At 29.9% G+C, this 17,050-nt stretch overlaps 1 protein-coding gene across 1 annotated transcript in view; it reads right to left on the reverse strand.

Annotated features, from left to right (window-relative positions):
• The window catches only part of LOC123661828 (high affinity cAMP-specific and IBMX-insensitive 3',5'-cyclic phosphodiesterase 8-like), a 107,413-nt gene that overhangs the window by 65,242 nt on the left and 25,121 nt on the right, over positions 1-17,050 (reverse strand). Inside the window, exon 4 of the mRNA XM_045596768.1 lies at positions 1,099-1,158. Coding sequence (XP_045452724.1) covers positions 1,099-1,158 — 60 coding nt within the window. The remainder of the gene's footprint in view (positions 1-1,098; positions 1,159-17,050) is intronic.

A 17,050-nucleotide genomic window follows, 5' to 3' on the forward strand; every position in this document is an offset into this window, starting at 1 on the left:
TTTGAGTACTAAAATGATATGTAGTTAACATCTTTCATTTAAAAAGAATCTAACTCTCAAACGATTATGATTTTCATTCAAGCATACGATTTTTTATCCTCATAAAATGTATCAAATATGTAAAAATCATCAGTGCCTCTCTTTTCCAGTAATCATAGTAGAGTTTTTGATGCAGGTAATTATTGTTTTCAAAACGATTATTCTTTAGATTATTAAGTAAAAACTATGTTTCTTATATCGACTTGAAAATTGACCTCTGCAAATTACAAATGTAAAAAATTATGTAACATACCTACAGGTCAGATATTACAATAGTAATTCACTACGTTTTTATATTTAACGTGATTTTATGTAAGAATACTAGAAATTTGCCTAAGGTCAAAATTATGTATAAAAAAAAACACAAATATATATTTGTTATTTTTCGACATTAAGAGGTCTTCTTTTCTCTCAAAAATTCTATTTTGTTGAGTATAGCAAAAATTTGTCATACTTAATAAACCTATTTGTTAAGGTTTCTTTATGTAATAATATTGTTATTTAAATTTGAGGAAAAGGGTTCTCCTGAAAGAGATTCCTTTGTTTGATCGGATTTCGTTTTACAAATGAAAATGTAGATACAATTGTATATAGGTAATGAATGTATGTATAAAATGTGTCATTGTATATAGAATACTTTGTGGCCAGTCTCAATATTATATTGTGCTTAAATTAAAATTAAACCAGCCTTTCACCAAAACATTTTTGTACATAGACATCTAAATTTATATACTTTAGCAATGTATTTAACAGACTTAATAAAGGCAAGGTTCTCAAGTTGACGTTATTTTTTATGTGTGTTACCTCATAACTTTTTACTTAGAGTACCGATTTTTATGATTCTTTTTTATTATTCGAAAGCTGGTGCTTTTCGCGTGACTCCGTTTGAATTTGATCATAATTTGACCAGTAATTGTTGAGTTATACCTTTTAAATTGACTATTGTTTTGACTATAAACGTTACATAACTTTTGAAGTCTGTTCTTATCCTATGCAAACAAACACAACTATTACATATTAATGGCATTATTACTTGAAGTTTATAAAATAAGTACTTACCTCTTTTTTACCACGGCGATTACAACAATATGTTGAGTGTTTTTTAAGCCTCGAATAGCACTGAAACAATAAAAATAATGATATATTAGTAAGGATTCTTATTTCATTATTATCATTATACGATTTTCTTGTTCTTTAGAACATTTAAATTAATAAGAGATTATTTATGAATCTAAATTTAGTTTACAAAACATTTTATATCATCATTTTATGTCTCCACGTAATATTTAATTTTTATATGTTTAAAAAAGTTTTTATTTATTTTTCACTTAACAACAATAAAAACAGTTCTTGATTCCGCTAACTCTTGAAATAAGGCAACAATAGAAGGCTCTCATATTTCTCGTTAATCTTTTGCGAAGGACTACTTAGTGTAGAGCGAAGTTTATTACACGCAATGAAATATTAAAGGGACAGTTAGTATGTAATAAAAATACAACAAGCTTGAGCTGTTTTCATATATCTCGAACTATGAGTCGTAGACCGAGCTGTACATCAACTAAACGACCTGTGGGACCTTCTAGTGGCAAAAGCAAAGCCAGCTAAATGAACTAAAGTTACTCAACTAAGTTGTGTAAAAAATTCAATAAATAAATTAGTAAGATAGATTTTGCCTATTTATTTATACGTGGACGTTAAAATAAAATAAATATTTTTATCACTACATAATTTATTAATTATAACTACTATATAAAATAATAATACGAGTACTTCTGGGATTATTCAGTGTCAGAGAGAAAAGCGAAACGAAAAAATCTTTTATGTGAATAATTGAGAAGATAGAAGATGCTGAATTAAAACACATATTACTCGACAACAAACAACAAAGAGATCTAAAGAAATAACATACCGTATTCAATCTCATGTAGCAGTTTTTGAATTATAAAAAAAAACTTTGTTTCTACAGGAAAAATCTAAATAGTATATTTCATTACAAGTGTGGAAAGGCTGTCATTGCAAAGAGTTCCGATAAATGTCTACCCGAGCCGAGGCGCAGCCGAAGGCGAGGGTTGACAGTCGGAACAAGTTGCAATGACGGTTCCGCACATGTACTGAACGACTATTTTTATACAGTTGCGAAAAAATGAAGCAATTTAATAAAATAATAAAAACACAATAAACTTATTCAAAAAAACTATGGTCGAAATTACTCATTTTGTGCAACAAACAACTAAACTCGCAAATTTCTGAAAAATGGCGCCAACCGTAGAATATGAGCAGAGTTTTTTTTCCTTCACCCATTCTGGTAGACAAAGGGAACTATGCCCATACAGCCAAGTCTTCAGTAGAAGTTTTTTATTGATATGAAATGAAAATGAAATTTAATGAGATGAAATGAAATGAAACCTAACCAAACTCATTCAATCAAATTAATAAATCTGATATTGAAATATGAAATGAAAATGAAATTTAATGAGATGAAATGAAATGAAACCTAACCAAACTCATTCAATCAAATCATTAAATCTGATATTGAATCAAATTAGTAGCTTCTTTTTAGAACTATACGTATTTGCATAAATCATGAAAACTTCTATGATTTTTTTTGTAAAAACTGCATGGTTGGTTTTTCTTTTTAATAGACATTATTTTGACAGTTGAGAAAGAGAACGCACGAGTTCGGGAAAGGTAAAAAAAAAGCACGAGTATGTAATAGCCCACATCCCGAACGCTATACGTCCCTGCAATACGCCACTTTTTGAGCAACTGTATTAAAAAATATGTTTTTAGTTTATTTGCGTTTACAAAGATAATTAATATTTGTAGCTTTTAATATCAATTATTTTCCGGTCACAGTTTTGTTAACCGACTTCCAAAAAAGGAGGAGATTCTCAATTCGACTGGATTTTTTTTAAATGTATGTTAACATCAGAACTTTTGACCGAGTAGACCGATTTCGAAAAATTTTGTTTTAATCGAAAGGTGGTGTGAGTCAATTGGTCCCATTTAAATTTATTTGAGATCTAACAACTACTTTTCGAGTTATATCTAATAATGCGTTTTTACTTGACGCTTTTTTCGTCGACCTACGTTGTATTATACCGCATAACTTTCTACTGGATGTACCGATTTTAATATTTTTTTTTGTTGGAAAGGGGATATCCCTAGTTTGGTACCATGATAAGGAAACCAGGATCTGATGATGGGATCCCAGAGAAATCGAGGGAAACTCTCGAAAATCCGCAATAACTTTTTACTGGGTGTACCGATTTTAATAATTTTTAATTTAATCGAAAGCTGATGTTTATCATGTGGTCACATATAAATTTTATCGAAATCTGATGACTACTTTTTGAATAATCTTTGATGACGCGTAGTTGCTTGACTATTTTTTCGTCGATCTACGTTGTATTACTTGTCGATGTAATTGAAGTCGTTTTTTTTTTCGTTTGCGAGCAAACACAATTATTATATTGTACGTACTCGTATGTGTAGTAGTAATCTTATTGGAATTAGTTTTAAAAGTAAAGACTTGTAAGCGACAGGTTAACAATTAATTGCTTGTTATTTAAACCTGTCGTCTTTGAAGTTAAGCCTTAGTTTATTTTATTGATTTCATTTCCCTATGCAGTTTCTCGCTTACACAAAAGCAAGCAACGGATGTTACCCGCATTAGTATTCAAAAAGACAAATAATTCCATTTGTTTACAATGACATATTTTAAAGTTTTTATTTATACAGTGAATATACTCAAAGTAGACTTTAGTATGTACTATGACACATATTTCACGTTTATGACACAGCAAGAGCAGCACTGCTCACTGCGATAATTTAGTTTGACCAGCTATTCACTATGGATAAAGCCTCGGATAAAATCAATATATAAATCCTACTAACGTTATAAACGCGAATGTTTGTATGTATGGATGTATGGACGTTTGTTTCTCTTTCACGCAAAAACTACCGAATGGATTTTAATGAAAGTTTTTAGATTCACAAGGAGTCTGAAAGCCTGTTCTAACGATAAATCCAAAAAAAAAGAAAAAAATAATTTCAATATAAAAAGTACGAAATTCGCAGGTCAACTGATTAAGTATAAATAAATATTTATTTTCATTGTTGTAAACGTACAACCACGTGTATCTGCATCAATCTTAATGCTTTTAGGCTTTTCTCAATAACGAGCTCAGTGTATTGAGCTCGTAACACAGTTTCAGACACCTCGCATAACTTTGGGACAGTGAATCTCGTTCAGGAAGATTGATTCCTTTTAGCGTAAAACTCAGAAAAGGGATACGGTTATGTCCTTTCTCGTATAGTACTGATGAGATGAACATATGGACGACGCTTTTATAATTTTACTAGCTGACTCGGCAAGCGTTGTCTTGCCGCTAAACGCTATTTAAAAATAGGGGTTGGTAGTAGATGGGTCAAAATTTAGGGTTGTATGTATTTTTCAACGCCAAATCATAATAAAATAAAAAATAAATAATTTAACTGACTACTCTTAACGTTTAGGGGATGAAAAATAGATGATGTTCGATTCTCAGACCTACCCAATATGCACACAAAATTTAATGAGAATCGGTCAAGCCGTTTCGGAGGAGTTTAACTACAAACACAGCGACACGAGAATTTTATATATTAGATATGCTAGTAGCAATAATGAAACATGTATGTTCAGTTGTAATCCACAAGTGTATACTCAATTTTCTAGTGCTACATTTGCTTTTGTGATACAAATGTAAGACTTCAAATTCATGAAAACCATTTTAATTCATTGTCTAATAATTTTGATTAGCACCTAAAACTGATCAATACAAATTTTAAAATACGATACCGTAAACCAATATACATCAAAGCAGCGTGGAAAATAAACAGAAGAAGTAGTAGTAATTTGTATACTTTACAACGTTTCTTTTTATTACCTACATTAATTTTAGAATGAAACTAAAATCATTTGAATAAGTGAAATCTGGTACAATTTATTAACCGGTCTTCGTTGAGGTACATAATTTATATGCGTAAATATATTTTATTATATACTTACAAAAATGTATTTCATTTGCTTAATCTATAATTTTAACCCATTTATTTAAAATAATATGCTTATTAAAGGTTGAAATCGTGACAAGTTTGTCTTAAATGTATACATATTTCGTTTAAAGTTTGTTTTAGACTCAATAAACAAAGGAAAACGGTATTTTTGTAAACATAATTAATTAATTATGATACGGTCGTTCTTTTGAGCCCGTGGAACATTAACTACAGGTACTCATTATAATTCGCTGTGTAAATGAGCTTGGATAATAAATATATGTAGCTGTGTAAGGTAGGCCTATATTAAGTCAGAAATTTTAAATTATTCGCTATTATCTAATTAAGTTTAGTAAGTTAGCTTTTATCTTAAAATGTATCTTAGAATATTCTGTTGCAACATGTTAGTATACAAATGAGTTTGTCTCGACACAGATCTAATGCATAGCTAATGCCTCTCACGCTTGCTTAAGCTTCAAGAAAAAAGGTTTTATTTTATAAAACGTTTTATTACGGATAACGTGGCTTATCGAATAAAACCCATTTTCATGCTTAGTTATATTTAAAAAAAATCTAATATCAATAATTACTTTTCCCTAGATGACCCGACGAAATTTGTAGCGCCATATTACTTTTTATTCGTGATTATATTGTATTTCTTTATAAATTATTTTTAAATAAATCTAGTCCCGTCAATAACGTACATAAAAAATATACAATTTGGCGCAGCAGTTCGGAAGTTATGCGTATTATATATGTATATATTTCAGCAATTTATTTGTATTTATAAAAATTTTATTATTAGTTTTTAAACCATAAATAGATGTATATTTGGAGAGACTGATTGGTTCACAAAAAGTATATTTTCATTTAGATTTTAATCGTAACGTGACCGAAAACATTAGGATAAAAAAATAAATAGCTGCGATAAAAATAGTGTAATTTTTTAATAAGTAACATAACGAATCTTGACCTCATTTATAATCACATTTCCTACAATTAATCGTAAGTCAAGTGATTCGAAAAAACGGGAAATGATACATAATGAATAAGGAATTTTCTTGTCATTTGTCCTTTACGGCATTTATTAAGGGGATTTTCATGAATAGCACAAAATCTTTTTCCTTATATTTTTAGAAAATAATTATTCATGACAACAACTGAGCTATTATAAAAAGTATAGAAATGACAGTTCATGTTTTTATGATTAATTCATTTATTTTGCCAGAATATGGTATGGTAGGGTGTCAAATTAAAAAGGTTTAACCAACATATTCTACGGATTTTTTAGTGTGCAAATATTAGCAGTAGTCAAGTTAATTTCTTTCTCAATATTTTGTCTATGAGTACTTTTAATGTTTATCGTCGTGTTATCAGCAAACAATATACACTCATGATCCAATTTATTTGCTAAATCGTGAATTAAAATTATCTTAAAAAACAATTAATTTATGTACATAAGAAACAATAGAGGCCCCAGAACACTTCCCTGAAATACCCCATAGCCATTTTCTTGATAGGTCGAATAGAAATTTTATTTTCGATTTTCGTATTTGTTAAACATACATTTTTGTAATATCAACGTTCCAATCTCCACATATTTTTTTTTATATGGCTTTATTTTATAAGTTTAGCACTAGCTGTACGTTACGGCTTGACCAGCTTGGACTACACGTTGATTGTTCCGTTTTCTCCTGTTAAAATATAAGCTTTCACTAGTAATGTCATAGGGTTCTCCATTACAAATAAAAAAATAAGTTTTACTTTTTATAATATATGGGTAACAAAATATGCGTCATTACAAGACGTCACAAATTCTTAAGTGTCTGTACACTTATATAAAGAAGATTTCGTCCTTTAAGAACGATTCGATATATGTTTTAAGACGATAAATAGAGGTTATATAAAAAAGGTTAACAACAAAAATAAGACATCAATAGGTTTGTTAACCTTATAAATTGTTATTTAGAAACTCATGCCGTTTCAATGGGTCTGAATCGCCCCCGCTGAGTTAATAATACTTCCACACAGTCTTCAGTATTGAGACCTCTATAATATTATTTTCAATCAAAATTTACATTACTTAACCGACTTCCAAGATGCAAGTTTTTAGTCTTTTTGTCTTTCTATTTTTTTTTGCTTAGGTATCTTTTGCCACACTTCAACGTAATATGAAACAATTTAAATGATTATTTTATATTCTGTAGATATTTTAGGTATATAAAATTACTTCAGAAAGGTAAAAAATAAAAATTGTTTACTCTGATGATTATGATTATGATTATGATGATGTTTAAGTAACGATTTATTGTGTGCTTTACGAATTTAACAAGAAAAGTCATGCGGTAAAGTGACTTCATTGTTTTGCTATTCACAGGACCATCTAACCATTAAGCTAGCTAAAAGAAATGTGTTTAATACAAAATGTTTCTCAGAAATGCTGTTATAAACTGCTGAATGTTTATAGTTTACAGAATTTATGTTGGTATGTACATGTCATGTTACCATTATTTGCTTTGTATACGTGAGTTGTTTAAGACATCAATATCAATAATAAAACCGCTAGCACTTTGTTTAGTTTGTATATTGTATTTTTTTTCATGTACTTTTAAAGTGTGTTATAAAGTATTAAATAAATCACTAACATCGTTAGCTAAAATTACGAGAAAGTGTTTTAACCAAACGAGGGTGGACGTGGCGGAAAATGCAGCACATGTTAGCAATTCATAGTTAATTTATCCGTTGGCCCGTTTAACGTGATTTATTTAATTTATACGGCACACGAGTCTCTTAAATATTGTTCAGCTTTTAACATGTTACAGAGATTCATAATCTATTTGATGGTACTTTCCTATATATTTAGTTGTTTTGTAAATCTTATCTAGGTACTTAGAGAATGTTTAGCAAATGCAAAATATTCATTCACATATTTACAGCGGTTGAGGGATTCAGTAAAATACACATACAGGACAATAAGGAATATAATGCTTCAAACTAATTAAACTATAATTGTTATTGATAGAAAAAAAACTTTTTTTACACTAATAAAATTATACACACTCAAAACTCTGCAGTTTCCGTACATTCAGTCAGTTATAATCAATTTTATTTACACTTTTTATAACACATACAATAATAATTGTGTTTGCAGGCAAATGAAAAAAGACCAACTTCAATTATATCGACAAGTAACAACGTAGGTAGACGAACAATAGTCAAGTAAATACGAATTATCAAAGATTACTCCAAAATTTGTAATCAGATCTCAATGAAATTTAAATGTGACCACATGATAAACATCGGCTTTCGATTAAATTAAAAATCATTAAAAGCGGTACACCTAGTAAAAAGTTATACGGATTTTCGAGAGTTTCCCTCGATTTGTCCATGTTTCCTTATCATGGTGCCACACGAGGGATATCTTCTTTCCAACAAAAAAGAATTATCAAAATCGCTTCATAAATGACGAAGTTATCCCGGAACATACATAATATTTTTGTTACATTTGATTTTTCAATGAGACTGCAGATAAACTGGATTTAGACCTATTTAACACTACAAGTCTTATCGCTGATCAGTTTTTTAACCATAGATAGACTGTTGGTATAGGGAAACAATTTTTTTTTTAAACTTTAGTCCTCTAGTCTTTTGTTAGCGCATTAGTGCACGTGTCTGTCCTATATTTAAGTTCACTTGTATACCTATATGTGGAAACTTTTAATTGGCCTTTATGTACCTATTTGTATATTTAAATCCATGTTATTTTGTAAGTTTTCCTGTAATATATATATATATATATATATTATATATATATATTCCTGTAATATATATATACGGTCGAATTGAGTAACCTCCTCCCAAAAATACAAACGCACACGCACACATAAAAAATCATGTAATTCAGTATTATAATAATTATAGATGAATGTAAAATTTTGTTGTTTAATTTTTTATTTACTTTACAATAAATTAGACAACAAAACATTATTTAGTGGTATTTTGTGTAATCAAACACAATGTTTAAATGAAACAGCTTGTAATCCCCAAGTCGCGTGTGTCGGTCCGCTTAAATCCCTATCCAATAAAAACACTGTCAAATCGAGTTAAAATCAATACGGCGGCTAATGGAGTACACATCGCATCGACCGATCTCATTTGAAGTGGTACGAAATCCCAGTAGCATGTAAAATTATTTGGCATACATAGGAATTGTGCGGGTGTAAACTAGTACTGCTGTACCTATGTCACCTCATAACTTTATACTGGAAGTACCGATTTTGATGTTTTTTTTTATATTTGATAGGAGGTACTTGTCATGTTATTTCATTCACATAAGAGCGAGATCTTACGAGTGGTTTTTAAGTTATCCCTAATAAGTGATGTGTATTTTACTATATTTATCAATGTTAATTGAAGCCGCTTTATTTTAAATAATCATTACAGCCTATACAGTCCACTGTTGGACATAGGCCTCCACAAGTTTACGCCAAAAATAACGTGAACTTATGTGTTTTGCCCATAGTCACCACGCTAAGCAGACGGGTTGGTGACCGCAGTACTGGCTTTGTCGCACCGAAGACGCTGCTGCCCGTCTTCGGTCTGTGTATTTCAAAGCCAGCAGTTGTTAGATGGTTATCCCGCCACTGGTCGGCTTTTTAAGTTTTAAGGTGGTAGCGGAACTGTGTTATCTGTTAGTCGCCTCTTACGACAGCCACGGGATGAGAGGGGGTGGCTATATTCTTTAGTACCGTAGCCACACAGTACTTATTTTAAATAACAAACCCAATTATATTATTACTAATAGCAAACTACGATTAGCCACAGCAACTAGGATTTTATAAAAACTAACTGAACCGAAAGACGGTGCTCTGTCTTGAGAACTATCCAATGTGTAAAGTTTAAATAAAATCGTTACGCAATGTTTTCCGTTCACTTCGTAAGAACAAGGTGAGGTTCCAAGATTTAATTTTATTTTTAACGATAGTTTTTGAATTTTAGATGATTCTAAGTTTGAAATTAAATTGAAAATATGATTCTACATGGTTTTATTTCACATGGAATTGAGGGCTAGCGACCATTGTTTCGTAGACTTGGGCAGTCTTGCTAATGTATTTTAAAACATTTATCCTATCTGAGCTCAATTTTTTTATCAAAGTTTGAAAGCCTATAAATTCCATATTTGAAAATTTATTATTCATTAATTTTATTTATTTCTAAAAATTTAAATCCTGTGAAAGAATAAAGAAAAAGATTTTAGTCATTAAATTTTGAAAATCTTAAGAGTTTCTATATTTATTTATTCTATAAGATATAATAATATTCTTCAAAGAACCTCTACGACAACGAGAGCATTCGTTTTCTTTTAGTTAATGGTACGTAATAAAATATGTAAATTAAATGATGTTTTTTAGATGGTATGAAAAATATTTTATTAACATATTTGTGTAACGTTAAGTTTGTTTGAAGTTTTATTATAAATGCAATCTTAAATAAAAACTAAATAAAACATAAAAGAGACATGCTACCGTCGCCATGGAACAATAGACGTCAAAAGTTGAATTTGTTAAATGTGTTAAAATTATAAAAATATTTATTTAGAATATAATAAAAATATAACGTTTTACATAAAAATGCCTTTGAAAGAACCAATCAACCACAGACGTGCCAAACGTAGGTTTTGTTTTTCTTTATTTTTTTTCCATATATGTCACCGGAAACACGAGGACGGATATAATAAAATCCAATTCTGTGGTGGCTACAAAATAAAACAGTTTTTCAGGGCATAATCAAAAACTGTGTATCGGACACCCACGTAAATAAAGTGGAAGTCACATTATCCTTAAAAATACAACGAGAAAATTTGACACACCAGCTAAGGAATAGGTATTTTTTTTATATCAACACTCATCAAAAAAAAAACTTTTTAGCGATAAGGCCGCCTATTGTACAAAGCTAAGACTTATCTTAATATATTGTTCCTATTTTTCTTTGGTGTGCAACAAAGAATATTTATTATTATTATTTATTATTATCATTTATTATTATCATTTAAGCCTACCGCAGTCCACTGCTGGACATAGGCATCGCCAAGTTCGTGCCAGACATAATGGCTGCTTTCGTTGGGCAGGGCTGTTTGGTGACCGCAGGGCTGGCTATGGCTTTGTTGTATCGAAGACGCTGCTGCCCTTTTTGCCTTGTTTACTTCTTATGTATTTGAAAGTAGCAGTTGGATGGTTATCCTGTCGGTCGGCCTTTTTTAATATGATAGTATTTATACCAGATATGGCAGTCACTCATAAATACTAGATGATTTTTATGGTACGACTTCTTTCGAATAACGAAAAATAAAAATAAACCATGCAACGATACAGTGGTAATGTATTTTTCTACTTGTGACGATAATACTATTTTTGTTAGTGATGAATCGTTTCACCATTATTTCCTTAAAATTAAGAAGATAGAGTTTTTATTTTCAATTCATCGTAAATAGTCAAAAACGATCCCCAATCGAGAGCATCGACGTTAAAATGCATTGCAACAGGTAAAAGTTGTTTGTTTCGCAAAGTAAATGTCTCCAATTTATGTTTAGTATTCGAATATATAAAAAATACCACAAACAATTTTTACAATTGCTAGAAAATAAATTTGCTTGGTTTAAAATTATATTGATGGTTAAGATTTGTGGATAGCGGTATTGTATTTCATGCAGACATGACTCAATTTATGACAAAATACAGTTTACAAAAAAAAGTAACTGTGGTGTTTCTTGACTATTCTTTGCTGGAGAATCTACATTCCGAATAGATATCTGAAACTGTAATTAATTTTTTTAAACGAATATAATTTTAATGAGTAAACTGACGGTTTCAACCTGCTTTTAAAGCCAACTTGAATAAGGTAATTTTTGATTTTGACTTTTGAGTTGAGGCATACCTAATTTGTAAAAACTAATACGAAGTTGTATTTAGAACACCTAAGGAAATAGTTTAAAAAAACATCTGTATTCCTAGCTCAATGACAAAAAGCAGAAACTAGTCGGCTAGTTCATCGGGTATACGAGTATGTATACGTATAGATTTGCAAAAGAGGTGTATTGTGTGGGACGATGTTAGATTGATTATTTCGTTGAGTTTTAAGCCGAGATCCGTGACGGCATTTGGTCTACCAAAACGTTACTTAGTTTGATAACGGGAAGAAAGTTAGACAACACAACGACTGGATAGGAAAATTTTAGATATTAATCTACCCGTAGTAAAGTCAAAACATTTTATTAACTTCAGTTACGATATTTGTCGTTATAAATTTTACTTAGAATAAATTAAATTAATTTTTTTAAGTACAAACTTATTTTTAATTACAAAAAATAAAGTAAAATATAAAATTAAAATATTATACACAATGATTCCAATGTTTTTTTAAATTATAATTACAATAAATTAAAATCACATATCTATCATATATAATCTATAATCATATATATCTAGTCAAATTTCATATTGTGAACCTTTTGCGAGCGCGGTGTTCAAACAGCCGTAGGGATCTATCTATCTGGAGGATATTTCAATATTTATGACGAATTCATTAATGTAAAAGATCTAAGAGCTGAGGTAGGTAGAGCGTAATCCTAGTAAAATTAAACATTTGTAGATTGTAGATTTAAGTTTTTTTTTTTTTATTTGTAAAATAACTGATCAAAAGTTCTTGGAAGCCTACTTGAATAAAGTAATTTCTGATTTATTTATTTTTTGACTCATAATATCTGTGTTTTGTAAGAAATAGCTTCTTTTTAAGTTTATAGTAATTACTTCACGATTAATTTATATCCACTAGCCCGTTGGCGCAGTTTGTAGTGACCCCGAATCTGCTCTGGGAGTTGTGGGTTCGATTTTCACCACGAGTCTGGGTGTAATATATATATTTATTTATATATGTATTATATGTATGTTTATCGAAAAAAAAAGATGTACTATACCAGTCGGGTGTTACCTATAACACGAGCATTAATTTCTTACTTTAGGAACATATGACCGTGTGTGTATGTTCTATGTTGTATAATTTAATAAAAAAAATATTCTTTGACGGTTCGCAGGAAAGTGGACAACGACTTTCCTACGAACCGTCAAAGAATACTTATAACAAATGGACACAACGATAAATAATAAAAAAAAAATATTTCCTCCTAAAGAAATCTTATTTTAGTCTTGAAGAAAATAGCGACTCATCGCTGTAAATTAGTTCAGCCTCGACTCTTTATCAAACTCACAATTAGAACAACTTGTTTATATGGACCACTTGAAGTAAGCCCTTCAGATAAGCACGCGAATATAGTAGCTAGTATACTAAAGTATATTAATGGTCGTTATAAAACTGCACCGCAAGTTGATATGTTTGAACAAAAAAATAAATATATTTGATAATTCTTTTCATAGTCTCATTCGGTTTATATGTAAGAAATGGCTAAGTAAACTTTGAGATTCCATTATATCATCCTGTAGGGAATTTAGAAAATATTTGTTCTGATATGTTTGTATTTGTATATCTACGAGTACTCGACCCATAAAACAACAAAAAATATGAATGATGAAAATATTCAGTTTTATATTCATAACTCTAAACTCTAACATTTATTTCTAATTTTTTACGTAAATAGTGGAAAGCAGTTAAATGTCGTTAATATTGCTAGCATGATAAAGTTAAGAGTCACGAGTTTAATAAAATTTAAAATGTAAATAAAATAGAGATTTATTTTACTTTAAATACCTTTATTTCGATGTTTAATAGAAGTTATAAAGTCTCCTCTTGAAATTAAGTTTAAAGGAGTTATGTTTACAGTCCTCTATATATTAATAGGTATTAAATTAGTCTCCATTGTGACTGCCGGAGTTATGCGAAAGAATTTTCCAAAGAAAATCTTTAGGCTATTTTCAGTTTTTTTGTCAGAGAAATATCTTCGGCATGAAACAAATTTTTGTAACAATGACTATTGTATAACTCAAAATTTCTTGGAATTTATTGAATTTGTTTACAAAATGAAACTGCGTAGGTGTATTTTAAGTTATCTGACTTTTTATATTATATGAAAACTTTATTATGAAAATTATTAAAAAATTAAGTAAAAGAAAATATACATATATCGTATCTGCACAGTAAAAGCCGGTATACTATTCCTTCCTAAATCATTACTTTATCTTACTACAGCTCAAAGCACTGTAAAGTTTTACTCCCCAGAGTCACTACTATTTCTTTGTTTCACAAGATTTTAATCATTTTTCAAAGTAAATTCCAATTAAAATTAAATTAACTAAAAAAGCAGAAAAATTGGAGTAGTATTGTTAGTCGATAAGGACAAGTCAATACTTGTCAAAGTGTACGTCAAATTTGTTGGAAGAGCTGACATGGCCACAAATGATCTGAGTTTATTTGGGTCAGCCCTCGATCAACGTCAAATGACCACGTCTCATTTGTTACAAATACAATTCACCCTAATAACGCCTTTGTTGATGGTCTAGATTGACCGTCTTGAAATGGTTGGATAATCAATTTTGTTTTGTGTTAGGAGGTAAGTTATTTTTAATACACCGAAAAAATATTTTAAAATGTTCCTGTTTGGAACAATAATTAGTTCAGTGGTTTCTTTTCTCTTCCGTTTAGTGGTTTACAAATCTAAAAACGTTGACGTCACTCTGATGTAGTGGTACGTGTACCGTCTGGACGCTCATACACCGGCGATTGTCGGTTTAATTCCAGCTCGGGATTCTGGTGTGGTCATGTGTGTTACTCCGCCGTGCCTCGCTCGGAGAGCACGTTAAGCAGTTAGTATCGGTTGTTAGCATAGACACCTGATAGCAATAGTTACTCATAGTAGGGAATATATCCGCCAATTCACAGTGGAGCTGCGTGGTAGATTAAGCTCTGATCCTTCTCCTACAAGGAGAAAACGGCCTATGCCTAGCAGTGGCATGTACTCCTACATGTTGAATCGAGAAGTGCAAAAGTCTTGTCAAATGACGACAAAAACAGTGTTGCCAACACAAAAACTTAAAGATTATACACAAGAAAAGTATGGTTGAATTTATAATGGTTGAATAATGTTTTAAAAAAAGGAATAGTTAAGTTTGTTAGCGGTTTTTTACAGAAGAATCTAACATCGCAAATCGATGTCAAGTGTACGAGTACTGGTTGGTAGTTGTGATGGTTTGAACAGGGGTGTCAAACTCAACTTTGCAAAGGGCCATATATTAAATTTAGAATGTGTAGACGGGCCACATTCAAATAAAAAAAATATACTGAATTATTATAATATTTTATTTATTTAATTAATTGTTTATAATATACAATAGTTCAAAATAGCGCCCGATCGCGGGCCGTATCTTTAACATCCCTTCAAACTTTGAAGTATACTTAAATAAATACTGTTTTTGAATTGCTTTCAATATTTATGTTTCATATGTTATACTTAAATAGTTAACGTCTAATGACTATCGAACAAGTAGAAACCGTTCCTAGTGACTTGATCAATAATTAATATAGCTACGTTGACAAGTAATGACATTTGTTAACATCACCCTCTGATCGCTTTATCGATAGACATGTTTGTGACAGCAAAAGTTAGAACAATCAACTTCTAGTGAACATTAAATCGATTTCAATGTTTTAATATAAATCTCTTATTCACTTTAATATCAATTATGATTAATATTTTAATTATATAAAACCTGACTGAGCTGATTTATATTTATTAAATTAAAATAATTTTAATTTATAACGCTTTAGTGGCGCTTAAACCAAGAAAATTAAAAAAAAAAAATGACAATTGGACTCCTCAAACACACGCCTCGTGTACTTTCTGTCTTATAACATCAAATATAAATATATTGCTTTCAAAATAAAATATGTTCATAGTATTTAATATATTTTAATCTCATAATAAATTTTAAGAATAGTCTGTCCATCAATTCAATAAATATTTTTTTACTTTATTTTTCTACCCACACCGTCGGTCTTCACCAATAAACAATGAAGGCTTATTTACTATACCGTTATTCAATCATGTCGTTTATATCTAGTGCTTGTGTCAGCGCTTTTGGAAATATTTCTGTTGGTTATACTCTCACATGAAGGACCCTCGGAAGTAAAACAAAGGACTTGTATACAGAAAAGAACATATTGAAGGAGACGAGAGCGTTATTGTCTCCTTTAATATGTTCTTTAAGAACGCTTTTTCTATATCTTTGTGTATTCCTGTAAGAAATCGACAAGAATTCGAGTAAATTGATCATTAACAAGATAATTATTTTTTTAATTGTTCTAAAAAAAATGATAAAATATATTTATTTAATAATAATAAACACAAATATGTAAAGCGCCACTAAAACATTAAAAAGACGGAAAGGGGTCAAATGACCCATTTTGAAATTTCGTTGCCGATTGTTCTGATGCTTTTTTACAACCTGATATTTCGTGAATTAATAATAAAATAGCATAAGCTTACATATCACAATGTATAAACAGAAGAGAAGATGTGGAATTATAAAGATTGATGAATTAATAAACTAAAATCTACCTGTAAAAACGAGCGAGGTCATAGTCATATGATAATAAGATATAAATAAGCAGCGTAAATGTTTGAAATATCGGGTAGATTGATATATTTTGATTATATAAGTAAATTTGTAGACGTCAAATCAAAATAACCATTTTATACATTACAATATCTTGAAATAGGTGAATTTCGCCCAGAAAATTTTAGCCTTGGTGAACATATTGTTATGAAACTGATGTAACCATGTATTATATTTGTATCTTTATTCATATGAATAAATGTAGAAATGTGATGACTGATAATTTTTTTATGTCTGTATTACTAGCACAAAACTTTCTTTCAAAACGTACGACTTCAATCCTAACTATAAATGAATAATAATCAATAACTAAGCGGAATAAGGAGCGGATTACAACATAATATCTTATAACA

The sequence above is a fragment of the Melitaea cinxia genome, chromosome 17 (genome assembly GCF_905220565.1).
Source record: "Melitaea cinxia chromosome 17, ilMelCinx1.1, whole genome shotgun sequence".
In the NCBI taxonomy this organism is placed as follows: Eukaryota; Metazoa; Arthropoda; class Insecta; order Lepidoptera; family Nymphalidae; genus Melitaea; species Melitaea cinxia.